Genomic DNA, 12,620 nt, shown 5'->3' on the forward strand with positions numbered 1-12,620 from the left:
AAGTGGGGCAATGTGGAACTCGGAAGGCAGGCCTTTGAACATGCATTGCAATTGAATAAGAAGAATCCAGTGGCTTATGTCTGTATGTCTAATATATACTCGGATGCTGAAAGGGAAAAGGAGCCGTGCTTTTTGGGGGAAAAAGAGAAGCTTTTGTTTTTGAAAAGTGTTTTGGAGGGAGAGAAGGAGGATAATACGTCGCAGAATTCGGAGGAGAGAAGGAGTCGACACGCAGGGGAAAGGGGCTCGCCAATTTGGGTGGCGCAGGAGAGAATTAAAGGGAAAAGCTGGAGAGGAAGAGGAATCATCGAAAAAAAAGCTCTGCAAATTGGGAGGTACTCAGGACGGCGGAATTCGTTTTTTCTCTGGGAACTGCTGGACTGGATTTCTAAAACTTGGAGGAGACAATTGAAGCATAAAAAAAAATCAAAGCTTTGTGATCGACCTTACCTAGAACAGTTACTCTGTCACGAAAATTTGTAGATATTTTCATGTGCTCCATCTGGTTGGTTGTCGTTGAGATGACAATTGACGTTTCAATGCTGGAGGATGTTTCGGTGTTTGATCAGCTTCTCGGATAGACAGCAGAAGAAGAATGACAGTAGGAAACGAAGCATCAGAGTCGAGGTAGTGATGAAGCATCGATGACAAAGAAAACAGCAGCGGCAGCAGAAAAGGTATAGCCCTGCTTCAAGTCAAGCCAGGAACCCTTGTAAGACATCTAGAGTATGCCATAGCTTCATTTTCATCTGCGTACCAGCATGTGTCTGTCAGTCCCGCCACGTGAAAAGTTTTACAGTCTCGTGGAGTGGACACTTATATGACCATGGCTGTTTGAGAGATGGACAGGGAGAAGTTGATGAAGATGGCTAGTGTAGTCCGCACTGGTGGCAAAGGCACTGTCTGAAGGACGGAAGCATCAAACAGGACTATAGGTTTGTTACAACTATGGAAGGACATGCATCTTTAGTGTCAGCTTTGCTCGTAGACAAAGTGATTCTGTACAGGGGTTGCTAAGATTATGGGGATATCATTTCTTGATGTTTTGGCTTACAACATTGAGACAATCGAAGAGCTACAAAGGGATGTTCGAGTTCACTAAGATAACGTTAAGCAGTCAATTGATGTGTTAAAGATTGGATTCACCAAGACTGTACTGTGTGATTGGATTGAGGATGCAAAACGGGAAGAGAAAGCCTTCTGGGCATAAACCGTGCATGCTCGCTGTTGTAGCAGCAAATGTAGCCTAGTCAAGCTTGGCAGATAGCGTATTAGTGAATCATCGAGCAGAAAGACAAATGCTGAAATTGCAAAAAGCGAATCTGAATCCATATCTGGAAGAGCTTCAGATCCATGGCAGAGAAATTTGAATTCTAGGCTGAAGTATCGTGTCTAATGGATATTATCATTAAATCTCTGAACAACAACAAATATATTTTTCTTTGTGAGCTTATTTTAAATGCATCTGATGGACTGGACAAAATTTGTTTCTTGGCTTTGACCATCATCAATCACGTGGAGGATCTACTTTGATTCAATTTAAGATAATGCCTAAAAATTACTAGCCTGTATGTGCAAGAAATGATCAAAATCGTATCTGATGCTATAGCTTGGAGTGACAAAGTATTCAGGATTCATGTCTCAAGTGCATCTTAGAATTGTAAAGTGTGGCATAGGTTGGTGTTGGATTTGTCTTCTGACAATTATTGTGGACAGGTCTTTGATGTTAGTGGAGGAAAAGCCTCCAATTTTACTGAACCATTCAGCAATAAATGGCAAGACAGGATCTCAAGGTTAAAGTATGAGAATAACGTGGAGCTTGTTGGATACTGCATTGATGAGAACTTATGTATCTTTGCTTCTGAGTTTGCAACAATGGGATCTTTGCATGATATTTTTCATGGTCGGGAAGGTGTGCAAGGTGCTCAATTAAGTCCTATTTATGGGATCTTGCAAGGTGCTCAATTAAGTCCTGTTTATGGGATCTTGCAAGGTGCTCAATTAAGTCCTGTTTATGGGATCTTTTTCCTTGTTGGATCGAACAGAGACCCTGGTTGTAATGTCACACTTGAATGATCTTCTATCCTGAAATTAAACAAGGACTTCTGTGGTTGCAACTTTGCTTTCCAAAACCCTTCGACATCTTTGGTGAACCCGACGTGAAAGTGTCGCAAAAATTTCAGGATGGGAGACACTTCAGCCTCTATTTCAGCTTCCTCTACAACTCCAGCTGCCTCTACTTCAGCTCCATCTATGACTGCTGCGTCAAGTACTTCAACGGAGGATCTAAAACAGATTTTACAGAATATGTCCATGTATATGCAGCTCCAAAATCAGCAAACACAAATGTATATGCAGCAGCAACAACAATTGCATCAACAACAGTTGTCTCAGCAAAGGCAACTCTATTCGGAGCAGGAGAATGCAAATAGCGCGACTAAGGCTATTGAAGCAGTTGAGAGTGAGAATAAGCTATTTGACGGGCGTAATGTTTCAGCATATTTAAAGACATATGAGATCAAGATGGGGTTTTTTGGAGTTCCTGCTGGACTTATGAGTAAGTACTTCCTTCGTCTTGTCACACCTGCTTTGAGAACAAAGGTGACTGATCTTTTTATTCAAAATACGCATTGGCAAGATTTTAAGAAGGCTCTAAAAGAAGAATACTTCCTTGAGGACTTTGGTATGGCTACTCGGCGGTCATTCCGAGAGTGGGTCTACATGCCAAACAAAGGTCTTGCTGCTTCGGAGTTGATTCGAGAATTCGAAGAGAGGTATAGTCAGCTTGATGCTATTGAACAAAGAGCATTGGATGTTGAAGAAGTTGAGCTTTTCTTGCAAGCTGCAGATCCTGCTCTTCAAGAAGAATTGGGTGAGCTTCTTGAAGATTGCACGAAGCCTATGGGTCTTAAAACTGATTGGCAGGATGCTCATGATGCAGTCTCGACTTTGACCAAGAGGAGGATATGGAAGACTCGCCTACAGAATGGTTCCATGACACCTACATCATCATCTGCTCCTATGCCTACTTCTATCCCTGTTATTTCTTCTCCTCCTCAGCTAGTTTCTTGGCCTATGCCAGTGCCTACTATTTCCACTCCACCTATTCCTCCTGTTCCACGACCGATGCCTACACCTTCTGCTCCAAAACCATCCACTCCATCGGTGCCTACCTCTCTTGATGATATAATCAAAGGCATCACAGATTTGACACTTGAGTCAGTTAAAGCGGAGTTGGTGGGAAAGTTGAAGGAGCAGTTTGCTTTAACTGTGCCTACTACTTCTTCTAGTGCTCTTACTGCACCTAGGAGTGCTCCTAGTGCACCTAGGAGAGATCGGAGATGTATTTGGTGTGATAGTACGGAGCATCAGCATTGCAGGGATTGTGACTCTTTCCAAGATGCAAGGAGGCAGAATTTGGTATATTGGGGGCAAGATGGTAAGATTTGGTTGACTGAGACAGGAGCTCCACTTGCTACCAACTTTGGTAAAGGTGGAATGAAGAAGTTAGTGGAGGACATGGCTGCGCGTACTTGTTATGTGACGGCTAGAGGTGATGCTTCTGCATATGGAGTACAGATTGAGAAGGGATCAGAGACTCAGTCCGCACTATGGACTTATGCTATGGAGTCTGCAAACAAGGGGAAAATTCAGCAAACTGTTTTGACTAGTGCAGGCTCTAGCATCAGATCAGAGACAGGTTGGGACTCGCCTGTTGACAGGTATTCTATTTATGCTTATTTGGCTAAATCTCATGGTGCAGATGTATTTGTTGAGGAGAAGCGTAAGAGGGATGAAGAAAATCCAAGTGCAGCTAAGAAGACTAGAGGGGGTGAGTTTGTTACTCCACCTACTGCAGGACCGTCTTCAAGACCAGGGCCAGATCGACAGATGGAGGATGCTCAAAAGAGAGAAAAGAGGCAAGAGCCTAGAGAGAGAAAGCAGCCAAGATTCAGATTGATGTCCGATATTGAGACATCTACAGACATGAAGAAAATCTTTAATGATAAGATACTTGGCAGTGAGGTGACTTTCACTATTTCTGAGATTTTGGGCATCTCAAAAAGAGAGTTTCAGGATTAGTTTCAGGAGGTCCTGAAGAGGAAAAGACATGCATTGTCTACCACTGATACACAGGGAGTTTTGATTGGAGAGTTGGATGATGATGATGATGAGGTTATGGTTGATAATGCTTCTGTTTTGCCGCAGGTAGAGAAGAGGGTTCAGCCTATGCATTATGCTGAAATTGATGAGCCTGTTTTGATACCGCGTAGTCACTTCTCGCGGAGCCATTGGGCTAGGGCAACTACAGAGACGATGGTAAAGATTGGAGAGAAACAGGTGCCTTATGTTGCATTGGTTGATCATGGTTCAGAGATTAATCTCATAGTTCGTGGAGTTTATGAGAGTAACAGATGGCCTATGGATGTAGAGCATGGGTGGCGTATGAGAGCCGCCAATAACACTGCAGGTGATTTATATGCTGCTTGCCCTAGTGTCAGGGTTTCTATTGGTGATGTAGAGGAGGATTTTCATTTCTTTGTGCAGAATTCATGCTCGTATCCCATAATTCTTGGACAGCCATTCATTACAGAGATGCGCATGGAAACAAAGGTCATGGATGATGGATCTGCTTATGCACGGATTTGCAGTAAAGATGGTATGAGAGCAGTTCAGTTTATGACTGTATGTGTGAACCATGTTAGAAACAGGGATACTCTCAGAGATGCACCCTTACCCACTGTGAGGGATTCGGGTTTTCATTAGGTACCGCCGTCTCGCGAGACGACGGTGGTATAGAGGAGAGGAGATTGGAGTTCTCGCCTCCTGGCAGCAGCAGTGTTTTCTCCTCCGGTTATATTGGGATTTAAGCAAACAGTTTAATGAGTTATCAGAAGACTTCTAGGTTGCCTAGAGCTGCCAGGCAGTATATATGCAGGAAGGAGAAAAATTTAAAAAATGTAGGAATTTTGGAGGATGATGAGCACATAGATGGTATGTATGACAGTGTGATTTGTGCAGATACGATGACAGAGATGGGAGATATGCTGAAAACTGATATGCTGAATTGTCATGGTAATATATTAGTGCAATCCTTGGACATGTTTCATGAAATTGCAGATTTTATGTCACAGATTGAGTCAGAGGCTGAGGTAACTCAGCAAAAAGTGTTGAGTGCTGAAGAAATTCAGCAAATAGAGTTTCCAGCTGGTTATGATCAGCTTTCAGAGAGACAGAGGCCTGAAAATTTTCAGCCAACAGAGTTTACTGCTGAAATATTTCAGCATTCAGAGTTTAGGGCTGTTCCTATGCAGTCCATAGAGCAGAGGGCTGAGAATATTCAGCCATTGGAGTGCAGAATTACTGATTTACAGCAAGGTTTATGTAATGCAGAAGAGCATAATGAAGCCAGGGTTGACACGAAATATAAAACTGTGGATAAGAAGGTGAAGCCGGTTGCTGTACCGCTTCCACCTGACAGTGATCAGCAAATAGAGAGGGCTGCTAAACAGCAAATTTTGAGGAATCCAGAGCATATTGGTCATAAATTTTCAGCAGAGACACTTGCTGAATTGAAAATTGGAAATGGTGATTTCTTGTTACCCATAGAGAAGCAATGCTTTCAAGAGATGCTTGAGCGTCATGGAAGGGGATTTGCTTTTTTGCCACATGAGATTGGATGTGTGAATCCTGATATTGTTGCTCCTATGGTCATTTTTACTATTCCTCATATTCCATGGAATCTCCGACCTATTCCAGTGCCTAAAGCACACTTGCCAAAGCTGATTTATTTATTGAATGAGAAAATCAGGATGGGAATCCTTGAGCCTTCATCTGCACCATACTCAAACAGGTGGTTTACAGTTCCAAAGAAGAATGGTACTCTTCGATTTATTCAGGACATGCAGCCAGATATGATGATGAGGAGACTCTACTTGCAGAAGAGGATGATGTAGAAATTTCAGCCACTATGGTTGATCATGTTTGTCATGTCTTTGATATTATGGCTTTTACAGAAGAACTTTATGTTGGAGATTGGTTGCAGATTGGCAGGTACCTTAGTACACTAAGCAAAAGAGATGAATGGACAGATGAAGAGTTCAAGAAGATTAGAAGGAAAGCCTATGGTTATTTTCTCAAGGACGGATTTCTTTGGAAGCATCCGAAGAAAAGAGGCGGATTACCTTTGCGGGTTGTCTGCGATAGAGAGACACAGTTACAGGTGATGAGGGAGTTTCATGAGAGTCCTTGGGCTGGTCATAGAGGAGTATGGGCTACTTATGAGAAAATCAGGGAGAAATTTTGGTGGAAAGGCATGTATAGAGATGTTTCTCACTTTGTTGAGACTTGCAGAGACTGCCAGATGTATTCAGTAGTGCGCCATAGAGATGAGCTTCATCCGACCTATCCGCTATGCATTCATTACAAGTGGGTAGTTGATTTGGTTACCATGCCTATGGGTCTATGGCAGATGAGGTACATTGTTTTGGCTAGAGAGGATCTTACCAATCATGTTGAGGGCAGATCTTTGAGAACGAAGACCACTAGTGCAGTGTGTAAGTTCTTATTGGAGGAAATTTTCTGCAGGTATGGTTGTGTGGGTAAGATCACTGCGGATCGTGGTGAATTGGATGCAGATGAAGCTAGGGAGTTTTTCTCTCAGCTAGGAATCAAGTTGGCTCTAACTACAGTATATAATCCAGAGGGAAATGGAAAGAGTGAAAGAGGGCATCCGCCGATAGTGAAAGCATTAGCCAAAGCATGCAGAGGACGGATTGGAGAATCGCCGAGACTTCTACCATTTGCTTTATGGGCTGATCGTACGACTCATAGTGTTACCACAGGATATATGCCTGCAGAGTTGATGTATGGTCAGAAACCTGTTATGCCGATTGAGACTTGTGCTTTGACTTGGTCAGTTTTACCTTGGCAGGAGGATTTGACAAGAGAGGAGCTCTTAGCTCTTCGGATTCGACAGTTGGAGAGGAGACCTAAGGATATTTAGCTAGCTATTGACAGGTTGAAGGTTGCTAGATTAAGGAATAAGGACAGGTTTGACAGCAGGCATCGCTTGCGGCCTAGAGCAATGGAAGAAGGAGATTGGGTATTGGTCTTTGATAGCAGTCTTGAAAATCAGCATACTGTACTTCGGAAGATGGTGAAAAGATGGTTTGGGCCATACATAGTCAGACATGTCTTTGATAATGCAACATATGTGCTGACTGAATTGGATGGGACAGTGCTTAGAGTGCCTATTGCTGGAAAAAGAATCAAGATTTTCAAGAAAAGAGATGATGAGGATTATGCATTGGAAGAATTTTCAAGAGAAGAGCAACAACAAGAAACTCTAATGGAAGAGACAGATGATATGGCTGATAATCTTGTTGATCTATCGGAAATGCATAATGAAGAGATTGATTTGTTTGTGGATCTTGATGATAATGATCATGGGTAGTTGGCCCATCCGGAGGATGCGCAGGATTAGAGGGGGTGGATGTCGTATTGCTACGCATTCGAGGTATGAAAACCACCCGAAAGTTGTGTGTGCGATTTAATACTTTATACACACTTAGTTGTTGTGATTGCATTTATTCTCTGCGTATGAGTATAGTAGCGAGTATGAAGGGTTGCTTTCAGTCTATGTTGAACAGGATCAAGGAGACAAGACATTACAATTATTCAAACAAATGCATGAGGAGGATATCTCTTTGGATAGTATCACACTTGTCTGCACCTTAAAAGCTTGTGGCATGGCTGGAGCTATAAACAGGGGCCAAGGATTACATTCTGATGTTGTTAGGGAAGGATTTCTGAAAAAGGATATTTATGTAGGTTCTACGTTGATTGATATGTATATGAAATTAGGCTTGCCGACAAAAGCACAAGATGTGTTTGATGCACTTCCAGAGCAAGATGTAATCTGTTGGAGTGCTCTAATCACAGGATATGCACAACTTGGAAAGGCTGAAGATGTATTTTATATATTCGACAAAATGAGGGCACAAGGCATAAAACCAAACTTGATAACATTCAGTAGTGTGCTTAAAGCATGCAGTCACACAGGTCAACTGGGTAAGGCACAAATCTACTTTGAAAGCATGAGCAAAGACTATGGCCTCATTCCAACGGTGGAGCACCTCACTTGCATGGTTGATCTCCTTGTTCGTGCAGGCCTATTAGGCGAGGCAGTAGCAGTTATAAAGAAGATGCCATATTCAGCTAACCTTGTGTTGTGGCTTACTGTTTTGGGTGCTTGTCAGAAGTGGGGCAATGTGGAACTCGGAAGGCAGGCCTTCGAACATGCATTGCAATTAAATAAGAAGAATCCAGTGGCTTATGTCTGTATGTCTAATATATACTCGGATGCTAAAAGGGAAAAGGAGCCGTGCTTTTTGGGGGAAAAAGAGAAGCTTTTGTTTTTGAAAAGTGTTTTGGAGGGAGAGAAGGAGGATAATACAGCGCAGAATTCGGAGGAGAGAAGGAGTCGACACGCAGGGGAAAGGGGCTCGCCAATTTGGGTGGCGCAGGAGAGAATTAAAGGGAAAAGCTGGAGAGGAAGAGGAATCATCGAAAAAAAAGCTCTGCAAATTGGGAGGTACTCAGGACGGCGGAATTCGTTTTTTCTCTGGGAACTGCTGGACTGGATTTCTAAAACTTGGAGGAGACAATTGAAGCATCAAAAAAAATCAAAGCTTTGTGATCGACCTTACCTAGAACAGTTACTCTGTCACGAAAATTTGCAGATATTTTCATGTGCTCCATCTGGTTGGCTGTCGTTGAGATGACAATTGACGTTTCAATGCTGGAGGATGTTTCGGTGTTTGATCAGCTTCTCGGATAGACGGCAGAAGAAGAATGACAGTAGGAAACGAAGCATCAGAGTCGAGGTAGTGATGAAGCATCGATGACAAAGAAAACAGCAGCGGCAACAGAAAAGGTATAGCCCTGCTTCAAGTCAAGCCAGGAACCCTTGTAAGACATCTAGAGTATGCCATAGCTTCATTTTCATCTACGTACCAGCATGTGTCTGTCAGTCCCGCCACGTGAAAAGTTTTACAGTCTCGTGGAGTGGACACTTATATGACCATGGCTGTTTGAGAGATGGACAGGGAGAAGTTGATGAAGATGGCTAGTGCAGTCCGCACTGGTGGCAAAGGCACTGTCTGAAGGACGGAAGCATCAAACAGGACTATAGGTTTGTTACAACTATGGAAGGACACGCATCTTTAGTCTCAGCTTTGCTCGTAGACAAAGTGATTCTGTACAGGGGTTGCTAAGATTATGGGGATATCATTTCTTGATGTTTTGGCTTACAACATTGAGACAATCGAAGAGCTACAAAGGGATGTTCGAGTTCACTGAGATAACGTTAAGCAGTCAATTGATGTGTTAAAGATTGGATTCACCAAGACTGTACTGTGTGATTGGATTGAGGATGCAAAACGGGAAGAGAAAGCCTTCTGGGCATAAACCGTGCATGCTCGTTGTTGTAGCAGCAAATGTAGCCTAGTCAAGCTTGGCAGATAGCGTATTAGTGAATCATCGAGCAGAAAGACAGATGCTAAAATTGCAAAAAGCGAATCTGAATCCATATCTGGAAGAGCTTCAGATCCATGGCAGAGAAATTTGAATTCCAGGCTGAAGTATCGTGTCTAATGGATATTATCATTAAATCTCTGAACAACAACAAATATATTTTTCTTTGTGAGCTTATTTTAAATGCATCTGATGGACTGGACAAAATTTGTTTCTTGGCTTTGACCATCATCAATCACGTGGAGGATCTACTTTGATTCAATTTAAGCTAATGCCTAAAAATTACTGGCCTGTATGTGCAAGAAATGATCAAAATCGTATCTGATGCTATAGCTTGGAGTGACAAAGTATTCAGGATTCATGTCTCAAGTGCATCTTAGAATTGTAAAGTGTGGCATAGGTTGGTGTTGGATTTGTCTTCTGACAATTATTGTGGATAGGTCTTTGATGTTAGTGGAGGAAAAGCCTCCAATTTTACTGAACCATCCAGCAATAAATGGCAAGACAGGATCTCAAGGTTAAAGTATGAGAATAACGCGGAGCTTGTTGGATACTGCATTGATGAGAACTTATGTATCTTTTCTTCTGAGTTTGCAACAATGGGATCTTTGCATGATAGTTTTCATGGTCGGGAAGGTGTGCAAGGTGCTCAATTAAGTCCTGTTTATGGGATCTTGCAAGGTGCTCAATTAAGTCCTGTTTATGGGATCTTTTTTCTTGTTGGATCGAACAGAGACCCTGGTTGTAATGTCACACTTGAATGATCTTCTATCCTGAAATTAAACAAGGACTTCTGTGGTTGCGACTTTGCTTTCCAAAACCCTTCGACAGCGTACTCAAAGTCGGGTGTACAAGGCTTATAGATTTTTGTTTGGCTTTCACGGTCTTCGACTTTTGCGGTTGTGGGATTTGAAATCTTCGTAAAATCTGTGTATGGCCTTTTGCGTGTACTGAAACTGGTTCAGCAAGTCTGCGTATGCGAACAGAGTTCCAGGGAACAACTTTGTAGTTCAGTGCTTCTGCGAAGGAACAGTCGTTATGGGAGTTTTTGGCACAAGTCAGTTCTGACTTTTGGGAACTTGTTAGACCTTCGTGACTTGCAGAGTAACAAAACTTATTGTACTTGATGAACTTTAAAGATTTGTGTGACTTATGACTTATGGGATTAAGCTTGAAGCTTAATCTGTCAAACGAACGTCGAATTTTAGGGGGGGGGCGTTTTTCAGCGCGAAAATTACGGCGATCCTCTCCTGATGCTGCCAATTTCAAAAATAATAAGCTAAGCTTTTTAAAAGCTTAGTTTTTTAAGCTTTTAAGCTTTATGAAAAATATGAAACTTATATTTGATCTCTGAGAAAACGACGTGATAGAAGGAGATGTTGACGTGGTCCTCCACTTCCTCAGGCCGGTCCTTCGCGATCAGAGGCTGTAGACAGAGGTTCTTGACTACCAGGAATCCACCCATATCGACCGTTCGCGATGAGACTGACTGTAGAGCTCGATCGTTCTAGGAGCTCTGCCTTCGCGCAAGATGGGTAGCGATTGGAAGCTCTCGATCTTAGCTTCGCTCTGATACCATTGGTGCACAGATCGGATGTTGTATGCTCGCGTAGTGAACGCCGAAAGGTCCCCAAGAACAAAAGAACTCTACTTTTTGCACAAAACTCAAGGTAGAAAGCATGCAGGACATGAACAAGAGACCAATTGGGTGCAATCTCCCCCCATGCCTTGTGTGAGTGCTCCACAAAGCATGTATAACACAACATTAGTGAGTTTAGGAATCTCCCAATTCCCATTTTTTGAATACTAAAAAGATGGGACACGGATAACATGCCCATAAGTTTCTCAAAACCATATGATGTGACCTATCATTGGATAGAGCTTGAAAAATGGAATCTATTGAGCTATAGAGCGTTTGATTTGGAGTTATTGTGTTCAAGTTATGACAAATCCAAATATTTGACCATGTGTCCCAAACTTATGGGAAATTCCCATATTCCCCAATATTGTATTGTATTTTATGTATTAATCATCTTCAAGCTCAAATAATAGCCCAAATTACAAAATAGCACGCTTTTGGCTTTTGAGTTTGCTTTAGCACAAAATAGAAATAAAGCTAATGGATGGGCGCCCAAAGAGTTAGGCAAATACCCAATACAATGTCCAAATACAAATATCATAATTGTGCACCCATGCGCATACAAAATAATAAATAAATATCCAACGCCTTAATAAATAGGCACGACAAAATATTGGTGCCATGCCTAAGGTATGCGCCCATCAAAATATAAGTGATAACTCGAATACACGCTATCCTCCAATGCTTTCCTTAGCCACTGCTGCTATCTCTACACATCAACTGAAGCATTCACAATCGTTAGTAAAATAATACAATTAAACCGACAAAAGTGAATACCTAGTAGTCTTCAGCTATATAAATAAATCAACTGGTTAGAAATCAATCCTAACCTTAATTTATCACGAGTGTGCACTCTAAACTCATAAATGTTTATTAATTTAATATGTATTTTGCAGAATCACCCGCTATGGAATCAACCATGTACACACTAAATTAATGAAATGCGCAAAAAGGATAGGCGTCCCCATCAACTTCTCGCACAGAGAATCCACTTTGTGTATGAGCCCAGGTCAACAAAGTTTACGAAATCCACCGTAAAACCTCACGGAATCCACTGTGGTACCGAATCCACTGTGAAATATGCCTCCTGGCATCAAAAATGCAAATTCTCCATTATGCTTTCACATAGAACTAATATACGCAATGACAAGCATACCAACAGATATGAACATACCTTGATGTGACATGTTTTTGGCTCCTTTTCTTGACAGGAGACCCAATCTTTGTAACATTTATTACGCCATTGCCAATCGTATACGTGCAATGTAATACTGTGCTAATATTCCCATGAGGGGAGGAGATGGTGATGGGCCTAGGTGCAGGTGATTTAGGTGAGAGAAGAAGGGATGTGAATAGCTTTATCCTATCGACCTGCAATCCCAATATGCCACAAGCCACGATTCAAGTCTCATAAGCCACATATTTCTCAAAATTATCCATAAGC

General features: G+C 42.0%; 1 protein-coding gene across 1 annotated transcript; it reads left to right on the forward strand.

Moving 5' to 3' along the window:
• Positions 1 to 7,751: 7,751 nt before the first annotated feature.
• Positions 7,752 to 10,301, forward strand: LOC148030033 (pentatricopeptide repeat-containing protein At4g16835, mitochondrial-like). Its single transcript, XM_087687352.1, has 2 exons — positions 7,752 to 8,339; positions 9,978 to 10,301. Exons 1-2 carry the CDS (start codon positions 7,752 to 7,754, stop codon positions 10,299 to 10,301), a joined length of 912 nt encoding a protein of 303 aa, XP_087543478.1.
• The last annotated feature ends 2,319 nt before the right edge of the window (positions 10,302 to 12,620 follow it).

The sequence above is a fragment of the Lygodium microphyllum genome, chromosome 10, assembly GCF_053477565.2.
Source record: "Lygodium microphyllum isolate KBCC chromosome 10, Lygodium_microphyllum_v1.1.10, whole genome shotgun sequence".
In the NCBI taxonomy this organism is placed as follows: Eukaryota; Viridiplantae; Streptophyta; class Polypodiopsida; order Schizaeales; family Lygodiaceae; genus Lygodium; species Lygodium microphyllum.

Bases quoted from the DNA above. Each gene is read 5' to 3' on its own strand.
- LOC148030033 (XM_087687352.1), top strand. From the start codon at position 7,752: ATGGCTGGAGCTATAAACAGGGGCCAAGGATTACATTCTGATGTTGTT. The intron at 8,340-9,977 runs GTCTGTATGTCT...TATTGTGGATAG, and splicing joins AGAAGAATCCAGTGGCTTAT to GTCTTTGATGTTAGTGGAGG.